The following is a 22,599-nucleotide window of genomic DNA, read 5'->3' as shown; positions in this document are numbered from 1 at the left end:
AACCTAGCAGCTGAGGGGTTGTTCAGCCTCTGCTCTGCAGAGCCTTCTCAAGAGGACTCTCAGAATTTTTCTGAGCTGCTATGGGTCTTTGCCACTGTAAGTTGGGCTACAAGATTCAGTTTCTGAAATAGTCTTGCCCTCCTTCCAAACAATTATGTTTTAAAATGAGAAAATACCGTGAGAATCCACTGTCCCTAAAGGAACAAAGATTCCTCCATAACAGTCCATCCTTAAAGACAATCATCAATTATTCACCCGGCAATAACTGCAACTATCAACCCATTTAGCGTTCCAAACACTCAGAAGATAGCACAGATCTTCATTTCAGATTAGAGGAATTACAGGTTTGCATGTTTTGTGCAGATGGGAAGGAGGCACAGATGCATGGTGTGGAGAGGATAAAGTAGTTTTAAAAAGATTTTAAAAAGAGATAACAGGTCTTGGATAACAAGGACAGAGGTGATGAGCTAGCAGATTTGTTTTTTGGCTTTACAGGCCATAAATTAAACTGATAGCCATTTTAACTGGGGTAACCCTAACCTAATATTTTCTAGCAAAAGCATTATGTAAAATTATTACATTTGCATTTTATATTTTGACAGAATTAATAGTGAACAAGCATATAAAAATTAAACCACATTGACTTCCTAAATGGTTTGTGTTTAGGAACGTGGCTAACAACGTTAGCCACATGTTGCTAACGGTACAGGACTGCAAGCGAATAACAGGCAATCGGGTTTCTCCTGGGCCTGGCTGTATCTCAGCACCAGAGCCGCCGTGAAGAGAGCTCTTCACCCTCCTGCAGGTCACTGGCATTCACAAACATCACCTTCAGGTTGATTACCTTATTCCTTGAAATGCCCCAAAGAACCGCTGGGAGGAAAGGCTCTGAAAACCAGTGTGAGACTCCCGAACATCCTCTTCGCTGGGATGTACCCAGCCCTCCCACCTTGGGTCATGACCTGCCTGACTTTTAAGGTGGTGCTCGACCTGTAAGGGGAACATTTACAGTGTTAGCTGCTGGCAGAGGAGTAATAGAGAGGAATCTTGTCTCCATAAACAAGGGGCTCTTTGCCCTTCATTGTTAAAGCAAAAACTATAGAGAGCACGGCGAGTTGCTTCTCTGTTAAACTGTCGTGGCTGAACCATTAGGACTCACTTCAGGGCATTACATTATTGCATTTCCTTACTGCAGCACCCATGCTGCATTTTCAGCAGCGGGGGGTACTTCTGGAAACGCTACAGATGAGGGCCCATCGCATCTGGGGCCGAAAAACGAGTACTGCTGAGCTTTGCGAGCGCAGTCCCCAAAGCGGGGATGGCAGGCGAGGGACCGAGCCCCTTGCCAGGGGGCCCAGGTGGGGCTGTGCCGGCGGGGCAGGCATGGGAAGCCCAGGAGGGCTGGCAGGGGCACGGCAAGGATGGGCACCGGGCGGCCACGGCGTGGGCCGGGGCGAGATGGGTCGCCCAGCTGCGTGAGGGGTTTTGACGCCTCTGCACCCGCCCGGGCTGCAGTGGGCCCCTCGGTGCCCGTGGGTCTGCCCCCATGGCACGGCGATGCTCTGTCCCATGCAGCACCCAAATCCCGGGGCTGGCGACAGGCGCAGGCGAGGGCGGTCGGTACTTAAGATTAAAATCAAACCAACTGAAAAAAAAAGACAAAAAAAAAGAAAAGAAAAAAGAAAAAGGCGCCAGGCGGGGGGCCGGGGCGGGCGCGGGGAGCCGTGAGGGGACGCCTCCGCCACGCGGGGCCGCGGCCGGCGGGGTCCCCACGCGGGGCCGCTGGGTGCGGGGCGGAGCGGCGGGTCGAGGCGGGGCCGGGAGGGGGAGGCGACGGGAGCGGCTCCCGGCGGCCGGAGCACTGCGGAGCCGGCGCGGCGGCCGCACCGGGCGGGGGGCGGAGACTGCACCTTCCCCGCCACACCTCCCCCCCCCGGCGGCGCGGCAGCCGCTGCCCCGCCGCGCGGCTCTGCCTGCGCCGCCCCGTCATGGAGCAGGGGCCGGCGGGGGGGTCCGCCGCTGCCGCCGCCGGCACCGGGGGTCTGCTCCTGCCGCTGAGCGAGAGCGAGCAGCAGCGCTACTCCGAGCTCTTCTCGCGGTGCTGCCCGCCCCCCGAGGCGGCCGCCGGGGCCAGCAGCGTGGGCGAGCTGTTCCGGGCCTCCCAGCTGCCCCCGGACACGCTGCACCAGGTGGGTCGGGGGGCGGCCGGCTCGCCCCGAAGTTGCGGGGTGCGGGAGGGGGTGCGGGACGGCACCCGCTCCCTCAGCCCTGCGGGAGAGGGGCCGGCGCTGCCTCCGCCGGAAAGTTAGGGGCTGCGCGGCGGGCCGGTGCCCTGACGCCCCTGCCCTGTCCTGCTCTGCCCGCGGGGCCGGAACGAGCGGCGGCTCCGTCCGCGGCGGCTGGGGCGGGCGCGGAGCGCGGGTCGGTGCGGGCGGCGGAGCCGAGCGCTGCCGGCGCCAAAACGCCGCCGGAGCGGGGCACGGCTCCTCACCGCAGCGGCGTGGATGGCGGCGGCTGGGGCTGCTTTGTGTCCGCTTTCTTTTTTTTTCGGCCAAGCTACTAACACTGCCAGTGTTCGGTAGTCGCGTTTCTTCTTCCTCCCAGGTGTTCGCGTGTCAGGGACAGGCCACGCACCGTTTGTTCACGCTGTGACACGCAGTCGCTGGACTCGGCGTGAGGTTGTGCGTAGCCCTTCGGCGCCTGTGTGCGGTCTCCCGGGTCAGATCGGTAATGTCATTGGCTTCCTCAGCCGGGCCCCCGAATATCGGAAAGACAGTTGCGTTCGCGGAGCTGTAAAGGACGCGCGATGTGTTTAATTCCTGGCTTGACAGGGATATTTTTTGTTTAAGTGTTGTTTCAGTGGGGAAGAAAAAAAAAAATCTGTAGGTGAAATGACACTGTGGTGTTTATAGGTCTGTTCTCGAGGGCAGATACATTTGGGTAGGAAGTAAGAGGCACTCACACCCTCAGAGCAGCAGAGTCCCAGAAGAGGTCCCCAACAGAGGCGATCAGGCAAAACCCTCCTTGGTTTTGAGGAGGCGCTTGGTCAGGGTGTGCGAAGGCTTGTGCCACCCAGTTTCCAGTGGCAGGGAAGAACCGGACTTGTGGTCTTCTCCACCTGTGGATTAGTAATTTGACTTAACGCGCTGTAGTTGCATAATACTTCTGACAATAAACTAAACAGAGGTAGGGTATTCCGGGTTTTTTATTTTATTTTATTGTATTTACAGGAATTCTGTTCTTCAGTAGTCTTTCTTTATCAAGCAGAAAAAAGTTACGTTGACGTTGAGCCGAAGTATAGTTACACCTGGGCACCGCCTGAGGGTACTAAACTCTTCTACTGCTTCCCTGATAGCTGCCAGGTCATCTCATAATGACTTATATAAATTCATATTACACAGGTGATTCTGAACGAAAATAGTGATATTTCAATGGTGATATTTTTCCTCTCTTACTTGCGCTGTTTACCAGACCCGCAAAGCAGAAATGTTACCGAGCACTGTAGTACGACTTCATTTTGAGCCACGCTGTGGCCTTGGTCTTGCAGGTGAATTGAGCGGTGAAAGTAGAGATTTCGCATAGATCTAGCACCAGGAGTAGGTCTTTTGCAAAGAGGAAGAAGAGGCTGTTTAATTTCAAATAAGAAGGCATATTTAAGAAACTTGTTAAAGCTCTATTAGTAAATGTATGTGACTTTGGTATTAGTCACTTCATTTTCCAAAGTATGGAAAAAAACCTCTTATTTTTGCTATGTAGCTCCTTACCCTATCATATAAGTGAAACTTATTACCATATTATTATCGTAGTCTGTTTGGGGGGTCATTTTGATAGTAATATGTGACTTAAGCCTGGAAATGTTAGGGGTTTTTTTAATGTTCTTGTTGTTTTTTACTATTTTAGATTATTTCCAGGTATATTTATGCTGTGAGGAGAATGTTACTGGGAAACAAGCCTGTAATTGGCTTCAGGAATATTCAGATAATAAGGCCTGTGGGATCTGGGGCTGTTTCTCTTCCTCCTTGTGGCCCTCCCCCTCTTGTTTATACGGCACTAATCACAGTGGCATTCTGCTCTACGGTTAGAGCACCTGCCCTCAAAACCCACCGCTGTCAGGTATTCTTACTAACATTTACCGGGACTTAAGAAAAAAATGAATTAATGTAATGTGTTTTAAAAAAAAAAAAAAATATTAGAAATGTGGATGTTTTGATAGGGAAAACCCCACAATGTTGTTTGAGATATTTGCTGATATTTTGTCTTTTATCATCCTCCAAAAATGCAATCTAATAGTTTCTGTTTAAAAAACCCTACCATTCTAACAATTATGGGAACAAGGCACAGAAGTTCATGGTACATGTTTTCTGCTAGTACAAGGAACACCCATTTTAGGCAGAGGCAGCTTGTTTGGGTTAAGATAACATGTTTTCTTTGAAATAATTGTTGACCATGAAAGTTTTCTTTTTTTTTTTTTTAAATGCTTTTTAAAATCCCCATCTGTCACAATTAGTGCTTAGTATGCCGGCATCCCTACTGACCAACTGAGAAATGGTCATGCTGAGTTTTGCCATGTAAGAAATGGGGAGATTTGGATTGGAAACCAGTTCTGGATTTCTACGAAGCAGAGCCTGCACAGTCCAGAAGGTACTTAACACCGTTCCCTGGCCCTTGCGTGGGCTATAACAAGGGTCAGCTATGGACCATTTTGTAAGCAATGTACAATTTACAGCTTTTTATTCTCAAGGTATTCATTGAGGAGCAGTTTTACACATCACTGTGCTTCTAGAACTGGCATTTAGTGCCACAGCAAAGTCTTGAACCTGTGCTGTTGTCTTCAGGGATTTGTGCTTGTGTAGTAAGTGGGATAAATCTTTGAGGAAGAAGGAGCCTTTCCTTATACAGTCTTTGACTGAGATTTCTTGTTGATCAGGAAGATGCTCACAAGCATCACGGGAAATCTCCGTCCACCTCCCTTAATTGTAATGGCAGGGTTTGCGGTCTAGACAAAAATCATGTGGGTGCATCCCGGCTGGAGTACTGCTGTTGAATATGTCAGTTCCTGTGGGAAAAGCAGTGACGCGCGCTCCCAAGCAGCAAACAGGCAAGGGTTTTGTTTTCTTTAAAGGTTAGTTGGCTTGATCCAAGAGGTTAGGTAAAAAAGATGAAGGAGGCTAGGTAACAGACAGCAGGTAGGGAGTGTGAGAGCATGTGCCAGAAGAGGAAATGCTGGAATAAATGGAAAAAATCCAAGAGCAGCCGGGTCAGTAGGAGCAGATGGTGTGCACCCGAGAGTCCCGGGTCTTGCTAAGAATGAAGTGATTGAACACAGATTCATTATACCCAGGCTCGTTAAAGCCAGCTATTCTGCTGGGCAATAGGGTACAGCAGAAGTTGTACCTGTTTAACTTTCCTTAAAGAAGGGATCAAAGAATGAACTCAGCAAGAGTTATCTCCGTTCTGGAAAAACGGCTGAATTTAGCACTAAAATTAAAAACGTCAGACGCTTCACAGGACGGAGAAGGGCATGACAGGGACAGGACAGTGTGGTTTTTGTGGACTGTATAATCATACCTCCCCCGTGTACTGAAAGTCTTCAACTAGCCATATAGTATGGTTAAAGGCAGAACCGTTAAGATTGTGTTCAGACTTGCACAAAGCCTGTGGCAGATCTTTCACCAGGGGCTTTTAAAGTAACTCTGTAAAATGTCTATAATCTCCTGCCTGAAAGATCTGTGCTAGGCTTGTTTTTATTCTTATTTTTTACAATATTTATGTCAAAGGAGGAAGGAGCAGACTAGTCATGCGCCATGCGGTTATGTAGACTGTCAGAAATAGAAGAAACTCGACAGCATCAGCTGGATTTATATTTACCCATGTTGGTCAAGTTGAAAATGGTGTTCCCTATGCTTTGGCTCCTAATAAAGGGAAAAAGAACTGAAGTTGTGCAAAGGGGGGAAAAAAAAAAGTCCTGAAAAAATAAATGTTTTGAACTCACTGGGGCCACAAAAATACCGCTGAAGCAAAGGCAATCCACAGCATACTTTGTTACATAGATCAATATCGGTAACACTTCTTACAAGGGGAGAAGGCAGGCAGAGGTACGCTAGCAGTTGGGAAGAAGGGCGGAGTGACTGCACCTCGGGGCAGGGGCACCGCTGATGGCTGTCAGTAGATGACAACAACGGGCTTGCATGCCCACAAGGGCAAGCTCTCTGGGGTTTCTGGCCTTTTCCTTGGAGGAATCGGTTTGATTACGCTCCCCGAGTGTATTGGGATGTCAATACGCCACACTAACCGCTGTGCCACAGGTGTTGACGATGGCTGGTTTGCCTTGTCTCATTTTGGGCAATCAATTTGTGACGCCATTTTGAAGCTGGCCACCAGCGGGTACAGCCTCTGCTTGAGTCCGGGACACCAAAGTGCATTTGTTACGGGTGCCAGGTACCAGTGGGCTGATGTCTGCGTGGATTTCGGGTAAAATAGTGCTTTATAGAGTCATTGCCTGCTGATCAGCAAAGGAGAGGTACCTTGTGCTAGTTCTACAGTTTGTTGGTATTACTGTGGTCTCTGAAGATTTTGTCTTAAGAAATCAGGGAGCACGATTGGACCCAAGATTTACACTGAAATGCTTCTCTCTTTTTATTAGTTTCTGACTTACTTGATTAATCCTCACTTGGTTGTCTGACGGTATCTTTAATTCCCAGTTTTATAAACCTTAATCTTATTTGTGGACTTGTGCTATTAGCACAGAGATCCAATTTTCTTAAGAAAACTCATTCTTTCTTCTGCAAGCAAACACACTGCGTTATTTTGAGCTCTGAGGATGACAAGTACTAATTGTATGATGCTGGAGCTACACAGATGCTGCATTTTTTAGCTGGGACTCTCCTTCCAGCTCTGTGTGAATAGGGAACACAGACCAGCAGTCTTGCTTTTCTTCCACAGGCTTCGTGAGTTAGTTTGTGTTTATCGTGACTTGTCTCTATAGTTACAACTCTACAGTTTAACCGTATTTTTGTGTTCAAAAAGCAGAAGTGCGAATAGATTAAAAAAAAAAAATTGCTAAGTTGATATTTCTTTGGAAAAAGGCCAGTACTTTTTTTATTCCATAAGCGTAAATTAGTGCCTGCATGATAGCTGGGGTGGGATTAACTGCCTGCCTCAAACAGGTAGAAAAGAGTAAGAACTGTGGCAGTTAAAATAGGAACTTTTTGAGTGAGGAAAGTCTGGACTTACTGTTACTTTTATGAAAGATAAAATTCGCTTTGTTGTGCCCTTTGACAGAATTTGGCGTTACGCTAGTGCTGGAAATGTGATTTAGCTGACTGACTAACAGTAAGTCCATCAAAAAGTGATGTTAGGTTAGAGTACACATGGAGAAATTACATCCTACTGGCGTCTTTGAGTCAGGAAAAAACAAAAGGGGGAGTACAACTTTATGTAAGCGGTACAGCAAGAAGAGGAAAGGAAAACTGACGTTTCAGTATCAGTGCTTCTGGCCACAGTCCCCCAAACTGTCATTGCCTTTCTAGAGTCACAAGCAAACTTGTGTTTATGTAAGTAGTAACGTGCAAAATCCAGATGTAAAAAACCACAGTAGTAGTATTTATTAAAAAAAAAAAAATCTAAATTATACCAAAGTAAAGGGTAAAACTTCACCTGAAGCAATCTTGTTGATATATTCCATTAAAAAAAAAAAAAAAAATTGAGGTCCTAATACATCTTTAAACTATTGTTTATCACTTAAACTATCATTTAGTAGTCACTACTTAGAAGATTAGTAGTGTTGAGTGCCTCAACGTTGAGATACACAGTAGAAGATTTGTAGAAGCTGTTCCTTCCCAAGTGCATTTCAAGTCACTCCTAGACCTGCTTGTCACAGACATTCAGTGGGATGGTCAGAATTAGCCTGGTCAAGGCCTGCAGCCTTCAGTAATGAATTCACCAAGTGTGAATTAATTAGTTTATTTTCCAATAAAATAATGCTTTGCTGTGCCAGTGATTTAAAACTACAGGAGGGATGGAGGAAAAAAGATGGAGGAAGAAGATCCACTGAGATGAAAATGAATAACTTTCTTCATGAGAGTGCTGCAGTATGAAGCAGTGATGATGAAGAATGGTTTTTATTTATTTATTTATTTTTAATAAGTGGTTTTGTCATGGTACTCATGTAGGTGCAGTGGGTTCACCAAGCAGTTGAGTATAATCTCTTTTACTCGTGCACGTATGTACAGCAATATGCTGTCAGTATCGTGATGTTTATATACAGATTGATTGATGTTGTCCACAATCTGTTTTGCAAAGGACACGTGATACACAGAATTCACCGACTTCAGTGGGGGAATCTAGTGCAGACACCTCCCACAAAAGAAGGTTGGTATAAACTCTGAAAACATGAGTTTAGCTGAGCTGAAAAACTCAGCCAAGGTAGATTCATGAAAGATGGAACAAGCATTTCTGTGACAAGGAATCAGGATAAACAACTTAAAATATTATGAATTGAGAAATACGTTCGATATAATATTTGTAAAGCAAGATTCTTTGATGTATTAACATCTAAACAAACCAACAGTATGGTAAAATAAAACATTAATGAGCAATATGTGCTAGTTCAACTTTTGAAGACAGTTGAACGACTGAGTTAGTAGATAATTAACTAGAAAAGGTTGCTGGAGTTGAAAACCAACTGTGAACAAATAGTAATCCCCTCTTCTTGAACAGAGGGAATATTTTCTTTTGCCACTGTATTTAGGAGCATTATTTGGTGACCACTGCATAAAATTGAGAACTCTGTTGGGAAGTATTTTTTCTTTTTCCCCCTGCAGTTTAGATACGATGATGAGGTGGAAGGATGTGGGGGGACGAGATCCATTCGTTCTGTCATCTGGTAGGACACAGTGACCAGAAATAATCAGCTAAATCACTAACTGCAAATTATACTTAGTTTATTTACCAAAGTATTTAAAAGACAAAACATGTTTTTATAAACTTCTAAATGTTTGTATACGTAAGAAATGTGTGGGTTTTGTTTTCTAGCAGATGAAGATGGTCTGTGTATTTTTAAATTAATTCCAGTTTTCATCTAAATTTAGCTTTGCATATATCACATGTACCTACACAAGTAGATGTATCTCTTGGTGATAATGGAGCAAATTTCTTACGAAATAAAAATTAAGATGTATATTAAGCTATGTGGTTGCTTAAATGTTTTAAAATGCTACTTGTTAGTAAAACCAGAAATGTTACCATATTTAAAAAAAAAATCTTGATTTTAATGATGACCAACTGATTAGACAGATCTTTATCTAGAAAAATAACTAGATAGTTCCAGTACAAACCAAAAATGAAATTAGGGTCTTATCTCTTCGGACTTAAATAATGTTTTAAATAACTTCTTTCTCCCATGAATCTGCCTTGGAAACATTAAGGTTAAGATGCTCTGTGCTGCCAGTTGTTTTAGACTGGGTGGTACATTTGGAGAGGAGTGCCGAAGAAGCTGTCTGTGACAGGTGTCCCCCCAGCCGGTTGTCACGCCGTGCAGAGCACGCCTGTGGTGTGCGGTGGGCTCTCTCCAGGTGGGACTAGGCCTGCTTAAAACTACCCCAAGGTTACACGCTGCCTGCAAAATTGACGTTGTACCTGGACGAGTCATTCAGTGGCCTTCCTAATGAACATAAATTACTGAGCAGAGCTACAAGAGTGCCCCACTTACAGCAGCATGATTAGCAAATGTCTTTTTAAAAAAAAAAAAAAAAAAAAAAAAAAAGGGTCTTGAGAAACTTTAGGTAGCCTGACTACCAAAGCACATCTTCAGCGTTTTCTTCTGCTTCTTTATTTTTGATCTCTGTGGGTTTTTTTCTGCCCTGAGCAGTCTTTCCCCCATCCAAAAAAGCTGCAAATGGTTCTTCCGGTATCTTATCCTTGCATCTGCATAGTCCTGCAATCTGAACGTGCACCTCGGTTGGTCCTTTTCTCTGACAGGAGGTGTTGGAGAGCTACTCCTTTGAGCAGGGCCATACTTGAAACACTGGATTCGGACCTTGTCATTCCCATTGGCTTGGTGGCACTGAAAATTTCGAGTCAGCTAATGGGAAACTCTTGGCTGAGCTTGAATTTAAGCTGTCCGAACATGGCCCGTGGTATCTGTTTGCTCACTACGGTATGAGTCATGAAGCTGAATTCTACTTTCAATAGCAAATGTCTGTAACGTTACATTATTGGTATTATTATTTTCAAGTGTTTTTTGGCATGACCCTTTCAAATTCATTTACTTTTTTTTTTTTTAATCCTTTCTTCTTAAAGTCTCTCTTTCCACACCAAGAAACATTAGATCAGCTTTGGCATAGGTAACATTTCACATTTCATGCATTATTTGCTTATGGCATAATTTACACAATGATGTCCTATGGAAGCCAAGACGATGGTCTTTCAGAATCAAACAATGTGTCTAATCATTTGCAAAACAGGATGAGAGCTATGGGCTAACAAATACAGCCAGAATTATTTTGTTACCAACAATAACAGCAGTGGAGCAGTAAAAGGTGAAGTACTTGGAGGTTTCAAATGCCAAAAATAAAAATAAGTGGGGAGGGAGGCAAAACAAACTCGGTAGTGTGTTTTATGTATTTGTTTAATTCTATTTTTTTTTTTTGCTTTCCCTCTTCTGAATAATTGCTGCCTTTATAAGAACGTCCTTATGTTTTAATAGCCATAGGTTGCTTTCCCTTTACTATGTACAGATAGAAATGCAAATACAAGTCGTGATATAAAATGTGCTATAAAATGCTGGCGTACTGTGCATGGGCACTGGAGACTATGTCATCTTTGACTCTGTCTGATGTTGCTGCTTTGAAGTCCTGTGCTCTTCAGCTGAACTGAGGATGAATGCTCGCTTTAGACGCAAACAAGTAGGTTCTCACTGACTGAATGACGCGTTTCAACACATAAGGTGCAAGCATGTTGGGTGAAATGGTGATAATTTTAGGGTTTTATTTAGTGATGTGGAAGAGAAAAAATTTAAGCTGCTTTTCCAAGTGACGTGTCGATTCAAACTGGAGGTAAATGGGGTATAAGATCAAGGAAGGGCAGGAGGTGTCTTCTACACACACCATATGCGATGGAGTTAGCTACAACGGTACACCTTCAGTTAAGAAGTCTTTTGACAACTCTTCAGTCTTATAAAAATAATCCATAACTCTCAACTAAAGAAGGATTTTAATTTGTGATATTGATTAAGATAACTGCACAACTGTAGAGGATAATGTTTTGGGTGTTTGTTGCATTGCCTTTAAAAGTACCTGCTGTAGTTGCAAGCGCTAGGGAAATGAACTCGGGAAACATGCCGAATGTGATAAAATAGGATGGGTACAGGGAGCATCATTTGGGGGGAGCCAGTCTAGAAAATCACATCACAGTAACTACTGAAGAAAGAAACTTATTTTAGAAAAAAAATACTTTGATGAAATGGGAGGTAAGTCCGTATGTGGTTTCTGTTTGTGTCAAAAGTGCATCTTCTGTCATAGAGTCTCTGTTTTCTTCTGTATTAGTAGGGTCTCATTTTGTCTGCAAAGCAGATAAAAACCCAGAATTACATTTTTATGGGAAATGCCAGAATTTCTTCTGGCCTTCTAGGGCGAAGTTAACTGTGAGAAATGTTTACAAGAGAAGTTGATTTGGAAATGTTTAAAAACCTGTAATCAAAACACTTTGTTTTGAACTGCTTATGTGTTACAGCACTATGACATCTTAAATACATAAATTTTGGGAAGGAGGTCATCATCTTTGTTCCTTTCTGTTGCTTAGGCTAATCCTGCCGTTGTGTGTAGAAGTGATGGTGGCCAAGGCAGCTTGTTCAGAAGGGAGACCGTGGTGCCTCATAAATGTCATCTGCTGAGGAACCATAAGGGTGTGAAACATCAAAACAACAGCTTCCACAAGACTACCTTTGTATTAAGGCAACCTGGAAAAAACTATTTCATTTCTGGCAGAAATTTGAAAGGCTCATTGGAGTCAGTGTGGTTTTTTTTCAGGAAGAAACACAAGATCTTGCAGTATTTTCAGTTAGTCTAGTTCAAGATGACTAGATCTAGTGGCTGCCATCTAGCTGGGGAGGATTTGTCAGGGTTTCCGTATGCGTGTTCTTCATCACTTCTTGGATACTGATTCTTGTGATTTTTAGCAACTGGAGGCACTTTCTGTCACTGCTTTCAGAATGCCCCATTGCTTTTTTTTTGGGCAGGGTGTGTGTTTTGTTGTTTTGTGGTTTTTTTCTTTGTTTTTTTCTGCTGATATACTATTTTAAGTATAAAAGATGGAGGACTGGGAGACACCAAGTGTCAGATCTGCCATGCAGAATTGTCCATAATTGATTCTTATTCTGAGAAGTGAGAAGCAAAAAGTTTTAACTGTTGGAAGAATGAGTTTTTCTGTCATTGTTGAAGTTGCGGAAGACCTAGATAACTGTAGCTGCTAAAAATATTCTCCTGTTTAGCTAAGTGGACATGTCCCATATGTCCTGGCCATGTATTCTTCTCTTCTGTAAACTCTGAATTTAGTATGAATGGTAAAAAGGGGTCCTGAAAATTTTCCTTTGGACCCAAAATACAGTAATTTCCTTCTTAAACAGAGTAAGAGGAAGACTTTGAATACAAGGCTGTTCCAAAGTAATAGTATGTTTCTGTGGATCATTGTGGGCTGACTTCCAGGTTACTGGCCAGGTTCCTTTCTGGGTTTGGTAACTGCGATATTCATGCCTCCCAGCAGCTTTTGTTGCTTTTGATACTTAGATGGGATCCTTTGCAGTTCTGGTAGGAACAGATAGACTAAAACTAGTTTCCCATTATAAGAATGTAAGACAAGTGGAGACCTTACTGAGGATGAGGGAGCTGGGAGGTAGTTGGAGCAGGACAGCAGTGAATCTCGTTACAAGCAGTGATTGTGAAAGAGATGGGAGAAGCAGCTTGAAAGAGTCAGCCAGGTGGCCAGTGTGTCTATTGGGGGATGTCTGGTTTGGGAGAAGATCAGAAGGCAAAAATAAATAAATCCCAATTATGTTGTTAGCTGCTGTTCTCTGTTGTTGAATAATAAAAGGCAAGAGCCAGGAAGCTGCATGTTTCTGGTTTTTATTACGTGCTTTAGATACCATGGTGATGAGCAGGTTATAAATATAAATGTCTGCTGCAGATAGAAGGTGAAACAGGCTGGAACCTGGTAACCTTTAAAAAGGAATAACATAAGGTTTAAAATTACACTGATGTCTGAAGCTTCCTACAGAGTCCTTGAGTAGTCTCATGAGAAGCCTATCAATAGCAAAAAAAAAAACCCAAAAAACAAAAAAAACCCCCAACAACCCAACCCCTCCAAAAAAAACCCAGAAAACCCATAACAAAAAACCCAAAGCAAAAGCCCAAAAATTACACAACCGGAATCTTATCCTGTTTTTAGGTTGAGTTTCTCATGAGATGCCACCAAAGTTAGAAATGAAGAGAGAGCCTCAGCTTTCTTTTTTCTCCACCTGGTATGTGATGGAGGGATACCACTGTAACAAATAGTAGGTTTGGGGTTTTTTTGCACTTGCATTGTAACCTGCTGCTACCCACGCTTAACTGTGGACTTTTTTTAAAAACAGCACTGAATTATTATTCTGGAGATATAGTATATTTATAAAATAGTACAGCTATGAAGTCATGCCTATCAAAACACGTTTTGAGTGTTGTGAGAGGAAGGAACCGGGGTGGGGTTCCGGGTGTGATGATGTTACAACACCTGGTACCTCACAGTGTGACAGGTCCCGGGTTCACTGGCCAGAGCAAATACTGTTTCAGGACAAGAAAGAGCAGCACTGGGCAGTGCTGGTGTTGGCCGGAAAATAATTCTTAATGTTACTTGCATCGATTATCAGTCCCTTATTTTCCTTCTCTCTCTCTCTCTGCCCCCCCCCCCTCTACATTATAGTAATTATATCTTTTATTTGATCTAATCTAAATCAGGACTGTCCTTGAGGAGGATATTCTCCAAAGGAATATTTTTCCTTAGGAAATACTCATTAGCTAGTTTTAGACTGCATTATTTACCATACATACATTTGATTGCAGGGGAAGTGTGCAAGAGGTAAAGCTTTAAGTTAAGTCTAGCAAGGCACTTTATTTTAGTGTGAATACTGAATTTAAGCCCTGCAACAAAATAGGGAACTCTTGAATTGGGAGTGAAGGTCTTCTGTTCAGATACTGAAGGACAGGTCTTAAAGTAAATATCTGAGTAGGGGAAACATCCAAAAGGGCAAAAGTAGGGCATAAGTTTGTGAATATTTTCTTCCCCCCCCCAGTTTAAATTATTTGGCAATATGTAAGTGCAAAGATTAATAACAACCAAATTAATACTGAGACAGGCACAGTAATACTTGGGTTGTTCTTCTAGTAACTTGGTCGCTCAGGGTAAGTTAAGTTTCAAAATATAAGTGTTGACATTTTAATGAAGAGAAAGAGGAGCAATGTGTCAAAGGCTGTAGATGTGAAATACATTTAAAATGGATGAATAGTGCTATCTAGTTTTCCATGTTCCTGATTCGCTTCCATATGGAGAATTCTGGTAATATATAGTGCCTTAAATAGTTGCAGGACTGTCCTATAGTCAAATTGGCATTTGCCCAGAACAGCATTTCTGCAGTTTCCACAGCCCTGTCTAGTTGAGTGGCATGGTTCATATGTGACTCTACAGAGCACAGAGAAGAACTTTGTTTTGAGCAGTGAAATTATTTGGGCCAGCTCTAAATACTTGAAATTTTGCTTTGCTTCCTGATGGCTATTGCAAGACAACGTGTCTTGCAAGCAACATTGTACAGGAATTTTCATTTGTAGAAGAGCATTGAGCCATTTCAAAACCAGTTCACCATTGCTGTAAAATGGCCAAGGCTATAGATTTCTAATGAAAGAGCGTACTGGAGTTGTGCAGTTCCAAGGAAAGGTGGGTTTGAATCATAAGCTAATACACATTGCCATAGTGAACCACTTCACAAAATTTTAACCTAAAATGACTTTTCAGTCCTGTGAAATATAAAATGTTTCTTTTGCTTTGCTGCTGATGTTTATGTTCTGTTAGAAGTTTGCCTGTCCATGCTTTTAATACCTTGTTATGATATGTTTCATTCTCTGTTGAGTTAGCCTTTTCTTGCGGTCCGTCTGGGAGAACTGCTGCCAGGGTAATGCTAGAAGCACTCATTTGCCGTAGGAGCGCTCAGTTTACCTCTCCGTGGCAGCAGTAGCTCACTTATTACCAAGGTTGCAGGCAGAATAGCTAGTTATATCCTTGTGTGAACGCCCGTCAGTCTCATTAACCGTTAAATGGTCAAACGGCTGAAGACACGTTTGAGTTTCTGAACGTGTAACGTACACTACAGGGAGGGCATCCTTCCTCTGGTTCTCCATTAGGGGCTTCCTTAACGTGTCACCCTGCTCTTTATGCAGCGCAAGGTTTCATCTCCTGCTGGGAATGACCTACCAGCTAATGGTCTTTTTGTTGTCATTAGATGGCTAACCGCAGGCTTATATTCCTGAAAGGTCTTGCCATTTCCTACATAACTGTGTGGTTTCAGCTCAGAAATGAGCACAAAAATGAGATGGTCTCCTTTATTACTGCTTGTTCCACTTCATCTTTCTTAACGTAATCTAAAATTTGCCAATTTCCCATGCCACGGGTTGGGGTTTTTTTGGCCTGGTTTTCGAAAGAACTGAGGCTTGTGCAATGATGCTGTTAATTCAGCCCAGTAATAACTTCTGAATCTGTTAACTATTTCACCAAAATTTCAAGGATATTGAGAGACTTTGAAGAGTTCCTAAGAGTTATGTGAAAGACCTAAGTCATTTGGTAAAAGAAAACCCTATTAATTTTCCTGCAGAGGGGAAGGTCCCAAAGTGAACTCAGCCCATGTTAAACATTAAAGAATCCGTAGAGGAATGTCACCTCAAGACAAGGGTCCAGAGAAAGTTGGGATTTGTCAGTTCTGCTGCTCAAAGGCAACTCCTTACTAGAACCGATGTAGTTATTAAACGGTGGTGTGGGCATGAGATAAAAGATGGATATAGAATAGCATTTTAAAAGTTGCTGTGACAGTGTGTGGAGAGGAGCAAAAGGGAAGGCGAGTCTCTCCATATCTGCTCTGTGTCGCTATTTTTGTGCCCTTTCTGCCCCCCCCATCTCTTCCCACGCGGCTCCACCTGCGCTGCTCTTTGTTCCCTTTGATTCCAGCTGGCAACTTCCACCAGCCAAGAGAGCTGCTGGTTCAGCACTTCTCTGCATCTGCCAGGAAATAAATAAATAGTGGGAAGAGAAACGGAAGGGATGTGCTCTTGCTCTTTTTGTCAGCTTTACTTAGGGCTTTTTTTTTAATTGTACATCTTGCAAAAATGTACTACTGTGAGAAAATTCCCTTGAAACTAGAGCTGAATCCTATCACCTCCTTGGTTTCCTTAGTTTTCTGGCATTAGGAGAAATGCAAGTGCTTCGACGCTTATGCGTTGGAGATGGATTCTCATTTATATGGCTATTAAATATTCCATTGCCATTGAGAGGTTTAATGTAGCGTCCTACGGCCTTGCCAGGCGTTGTGTTTTGTTTGCATGCACCCCTTGCTCGTGCAGCGCTTTGAGCAGGTACTGCACCTGCGTACCTGCAGGTAACTGCAGCCCAAATTCGATCGCTGTGGGTCTTTGGGAGCTGGTTGCCTCTCTGTCCTATAAATTCCTTCTAACTCCCTGGGAAGCTGAAGACGATGTGCCGGCACTATTTTTGCTCCTTTTGTGCCAGTACTTTCTCCTAGTGTTTCCAGCCTTTATGGCTGCCATCTGCCCAGGAGCTAAAGAGAACATGCCCGTTCCCTTTTTTTTTTTTTTTTTTTAAATTGTACTTAAGCTCAGGTTACCTGTCACCCCAAGTGATGTCTCATCTTATGTCGGGGATTCAGATGAACAGGTGGATTATACTTGGCACAGCAAGCAGGTGAGCCCCTCACATACAATGTGCCAGCTCAGCATGTCACAATTAATAGCTACTTCTAAGTTAAATACCCAACTTCATTGCCATTTGCTCATTCCTCATTTGTTTGTGAAAGGAGGCATTAATTTCTTCAGCCGTGTTTAACAAGTCTAGATCATTTAGCAGCAGTTTCCCTTCAGGAAGTTTCACTGCTTGCGGTGCAGGAACTGCCCGTGTTGCACTGGTGCACAGGAGAGGCTGCCTGCCTGGTTCTCCTGTACAGCCAGGTTATGTCTTAACACAAAGTATTTCTCTTGCCATGAATGTATCTCGTTAATTATCTCTGCATCTATTACATTCTTAATTAAAAGGATCGTGTCACCTTTTGAAAGTAATTACAGGTTTTTCTTTATGCATATTTATCTTTATAAAATTCAGTGGTTTTTATTATGAGTAAAAATGAGTAGTAGACTTTCCTTAATTTCTTGCTATGTCTCTGCTCTCTTTTTTTCTCAACTTGGAAGGAAAATTTGCCTATTTTCAAACTTTTATTACAGAAATGTTTGCAGAGAAATACTTGTACAAAAACTGCACGACTATTTCCAGTGGAATTTAAAAATAACAAGCACCACCATTCATGTCACTGCAGAAGTGTTTCTGCTGATACTAAATCTTGGAAAAAATTATTTAACAATATCTAATTATGAGCCAAACTTTGCTTGACCATGTACCTTTTGACTTTGTAAATGTGTTTGCGGTCTCAAGCTACACAAAATGTTTGTGACGTGGTTTGTTTGAAAGACTATTTGGAATGCAAAATAATTTCTGAAATGGTGTATTATTGTTAACATTCTTACTTAGGGTTTTGAGGAATATTACTCAATATATACACTTTTGCTTGATTAACACGTTTTTAAATTTTATGAAAAATTGCAGCAATGTGTTAGTCAAAGGCACTATAAGATATGTGTTGTCGGTCTCTTGGAAAGCTGTGAAATCCTGTATGCTTGTGTTTAACCAGCTTGCCCAGTCTAGAGCGAGCTTCTTGCACGTTCTGAAAGAAAACAGGGCTGAGCTTCGGCTGAGAAGCAGGACACAAGCAGTGGGCCATACACACCTTCACCCCAGTCAGCTAGGTCTGAACGTTTCTCCGCTCTTTGGTTCGTTACTGACTCCTGCTACTTTCAGAGCAAGAAGCTGGTGGGGAGGAGCACCACTCTGGAGCGATTGTGGACCTTTTTAACATGCAAAAGGAAGAGAGTTTGATCATCGATTAGAGAGGCTGCACAGTGAGACGGGACTTCAATTGTCATTCTTATTTTCCAAGGTGTAACAGGGGATAAAAGAAAGGATAATCAGCAAAAGCACGCCTGAGGTTTTTTGTAGATGTTAGGTGCCACTCAAAATCAATGGTGATTCTGTAGTTTTTTCATGAAACAGCAACTGAGGTAGGCACCAGCGGACATGGTCTTGTCTTACAGTACTTAGGACTCTTGTCCTAGGAGTTGCCCTTGGTGTGCCGTCCTTCCCTTGTTCCTGGCCTTGCACACTGCCTTCTTCATAGGAAAAAGGGCATGTGGCAGCGTGAGCACTGCGTAGCACTTTTCATGGGCCAGTGGTAGCATGAACATTAATGAGTTCAGAAACAACCCATGCCCTGACTAGCCTGACGGCTGTGTCAGCATGGAGAAGGGGCTGAGCTGTGTCAGCGGTACTGGTCAGACCCATGAAAATCAGACGCTGGGAAATGCATTTCTCTGACACCTCTGCCCTTCTTTCAAACCAAATGGACACCAAAGCTAATGGGCTTTGAAAAGTATTGGGGAGAGGGCTTGGTGCAGTGTGATCATGTCAGCCTCATCTTTATGGGAAGCTGGATTATCTACAGGTGCGGAAGGGACCTCAGGCCATCCCTAGACACCCTCTCCTTTCCACTGCAAAATCCCATTTCTGTGTCATTCTTAAGCAATTTGTTAATCCCTGGTGATAACTCTAACTTTTATAGGCAATGTACCGTACTGCTGCCTTATCTTTAGATTTAAGAAGTTTTTTTTTAAGTCCTATGTTGTTTATGGCCTGTCTACAGAGGATATGAAAAACAGGTTATTCCTCTCCCTTTTCAAGCCAAGTGTTATCATGCCTCCTTTTAGTTTAACGTCGCAAACTGTCGTTTACGCGTTTGGACATTTCTGCAGTGAGTCTTGGGAAAATAGAAGTAGAGAAAATTTTTCTTGCAAGAAACTTGTATCATTTGCTAATAAGATAGATAAGGGTACAAATAGTCGTATCAGACGCAAGAATAAATACCACGTGGGCATGATTCTTCAGAGAAGAGGGAATTTCACTGCAGCTTTCCTTTGGGCTCTGAGCAGGGACCCCCTTGCACCTGAGGCACGCCGGTACATTTTTGAAGGCCCCTGGGGAACTGCGGTGCCGGGGGAGGTCCTCCCTATGGACAGGGCTGTGCCACCCGGTCATAGGTCTGCTGTGTGCCCGGATGGCACTGCTGACCACGACCCCCAAGGCAGCCAAAACGCACCTACCGACTGCAGGTTCTTTACCGTCCATCAGTGAATTGTGTCCGGGGTCGTTGCCTGCCCTGAGACCACCCCCTTGCCCCAACGGGCTAATCTGTAAAGAACTCATGAAGATTTTGATGTTCATAAAAACATCTTAGTTTCCACCAAAGGCAGCCTTGACATTATAGTTCCTACAGATGCATTGAAATGGTGGATTGTATTGCGTGGTGCGTGATTGTATTGCGTGGTGCGTTTGTCGGTGTTTTTTTCTTTCCTTTAAATTCTAGCTTTAAAAACATGGTTCCTACTGCCAGTGGCTTCCTCTTGTGGTCACGTATGCTCTTCGTCACTGAAACCAACCTTGGTTGTGGACCAGAAAAGAAGGCCTGTTATCAGAGGCCAGTTTCCAAAGGGCCCTCGTTGGAAATACTGGCACTGCTCTGTTAAAAAAAAAAAAAAAAAACAAACAAACAAAAAACCAAAAAAACCAACACACACACACACACACACCCCCCCCCCCAAAACCTAAAAAACCAAACCCAACCCAAAAACCTCTCTAAGGGAATGAATTCACAGTAATTGAATCTTGTTGAGTAGGAAAGTTTCTTATGCATTCCTTGAAAAACGAGCCATATACAAAAGTTATAGACGCAAAATAAGTTGGGTGGTTGCCATTTTACATGTCTGTCAAGAGTTATAAAAGATCAGCAATTACCATGAAAACAATTTTATTACAGAATGCTTAATAAGGGGACTTAGGAAAAAGTTAAACTCTTAAATTGTTTGTTTTGTTACCTTTCATTCTGCTCCTCTGGGACTTTTATTCTCTAAGGTTCATTTGATGCCAACTTGTTCAATGTGTTGGGTTTTTATATGCTGTGCTCTCACCTGTTGGTCGTGTTGTAGGTTTGGACCTAAACGGACTGTAAATATCTTGCGCAGGAATCCAAGTCGAATCCTTTCCAAATTTTTTGTAGAAAATCAATTTCCTGTGAGGAGTGTCAAGATTCTTAAGGTTAATACTCTGTGGAAATGCCTCCAGCTTTTTTAGCAAGCTGGAAAAAAATAAATCTGGTATTCTTATGCAATACGAATTAAATTTGTACTCCTGATGTGCAATAAGTACAATTATGTACCTTGTTAAAATTTCTTATTTAAAAAGGACAAAAGGTTCTGTATTCTTTCAGTTAGAATTAATTCCTTTTGACATTGAAATATGGAGCCAAAGATTTTCATGTTGTGAGAATTATTATTATGAAAGCGATTCTGAGGGATTTAAAAACAATGAGAGCCTAGGGTGTGGTGCCCAAATATTGTGACATTAAAAAGAAAGGTACAGAATACAAATCTATTCCATTATAAACTGTAGTTTAATTGGATCATTTTTACATGACTTGTTCATTGTGAACAAATTTTTTCCATATTTCTGAATCTGGAAGAATGAAATAGGTTTCTAAAAGGACATGGCTGTTTCAAGGAATCACCGTTATTTTTCTAAAAAATAATTTTTTAAATTGTTGTTCCAAACTGTTCATGGGTTTTTTGTGGTATTTAGCATGCTTTTGCTGTTTAATGGAATATTTGCAATTGTCACAATTCTTCCATGACTGTTTGCTTAGGAAGACACAAATAAACAATAGATGCATATATTTCTTACTGCTTATTTGGGAGAAAAAGGTAGCACAGTTGTCTTCATTTGGCAGAACTAAAATCATCCAGGTTTTGTGTGTACCTCAAGAACGTCTGGATCCACAGGCATACAGTTCTTCAAAGCTGTATTTTATCTGTCAGTAGTAAATACCTCTCTTTGTGTTAGTAAGGTATGTACAGCGCAGAGATTCAGAATTTTGTGACATCAATCCCAACCATGGTTTTGAAATTGTAGTGAGTTTATTCTTTCTTGTACCTGCCATACTTGTTGAGAAAAGACTTCCCCCCCACCCTCCCCAATATTTTAAGAATTTGTACTGACCAGAAACTTTTCAGGGAATTGGGATCTTTAAATTTTTTTATTGTATAATACATAGTGTTGTATTTAATTTTCTTGTTACTAGTTAGAGCAGGCAAGTTGTTTTAATTCAGAGCTAACATAGTGGCATAGATTATTTTAAAAACCATTTTTCCTTGATGTAGCATCTTCTATAAAATCCGAGTCTTTTGGATAGAAATTGTTACAAAATATGTATATACTGGTTTTGTTTTCAGGAGGAAAAAGCGCTTGTGTATTAAAGTGTTGAGCTTTCTGCTCAAAACAATTGTTTCTAGAGGCTGAAAAAGCTTTGTTCATGTGTTATAGAACGATTTTCTTAGAAAGTTAGCGTGGCTAAGAAGTTGAAGAAAGACAAAACTCCCTTTTGCACTAGCCAGTAGTGAGCCTGCAACTGTGGTGAGAAGCAGGTCACTGATGGAGGTACTTTTTTTGGTTACTTGGTGGATGGGTCATACAGGAGCGCAGACATAAAACTGGCATTTCTCCCCCACCCCTATGCAAGCCCCAGCAACTTGTAAGGCAAAAAAAAAAGCAATATCTTACCTCAACTCTTCTTCCCCTCTTTCTTCCCCTAAACCTACCCCCAAAACCAGTGATGAAATGCAATCTAAATTTAAATATTCACACGTGGAAAAAAACACTCCCGCTTTTTGACTGAAGACCTAGTTTCAACAGCAAAATAAAACTAAGCCACAGTTTAAAGATTTCAAGTGAAGAAATATAGCAATAATGTTTTTCTCTGTTTTATTTAAATATTTTTGGGTTGTATTTAAACTTGCTTTCCGTAAGCTGTCAATAAGAAGAACATCTGAAAGTTAACTTCCCACTAGAAAATAAAACTTGAGACACTCTAAGTTGTTGGCGCTTTCTGTGGCAACACTCTTGCCGGGCAGCAGCAGGTAGGTAGAGCAATATTTGTTAGGTAGGACCGGAGTGAACGGGAACGTTGGGAATAGGACTTTACTTGTTATCTTGCTTGTCGTGCTTAACAAAGTGGTTGTTGTAAGTCTACTAAGCCAACAGATTCCTGTGCAAAAGCACTGAGGGAATTAAAAGCTTAAGCGGTTCCTGCACTGCGAGGAGTTTAAATGGTTTAGGCAAGGAAAATAGGGGAAAGAGTATATA

At 42.4% G+C, this 22,599-nt stretch overlaps 1 protein-coding gene across 4 annotated transcripts in view; it reads left to right on the top strand.

The window, feature by feature from the left end:
- The first annotated feature begins 1,985 nt into the window (after nucleotides 1–1,985).
- REPS2 (RALBP1 associated Eps domain containing 2) overlaps nucleotides 1,986–22,599 on the top strand; it is a 104,015-nt gene continuing 83,401 nt past the window's right edge. For all 4 annotated transcript variants that reach the window (XM_076356950.1, XM_076356942.1, XM_076356933.1 and 1 more), the window contains exon 1: nucleotides 1,986–2,189. In XM_076356950.1, the coding sequence (XP_076213065.1) occupies nucleotides 1,989–2,189 (201 nt within the window). In that variant the 5' untranslated portion in view covers nucleotides 1,986–1,988. The remainder of the gene's footprint in view (nucleotides 2,190–22,599) is intronic.

This window comes from Aptenodytes patagonicus, chromosome 1, assembly GCF_965638725.1.
Source record: "Aptenodytes patagonicus chromosome 1, bAptPat1.pri.cur, whole genome shotgun sequence".
Taxonomy (NCBI): Eukaryota; Metazoa; Chordata; class Aves; order Sphenisciformes; family Spheniscidae; genus Aptenodytes; species Aptenodytes patagonicus.
This window is presented reverse-complemented; position numbering and strand designations above follow the sequence as displayed.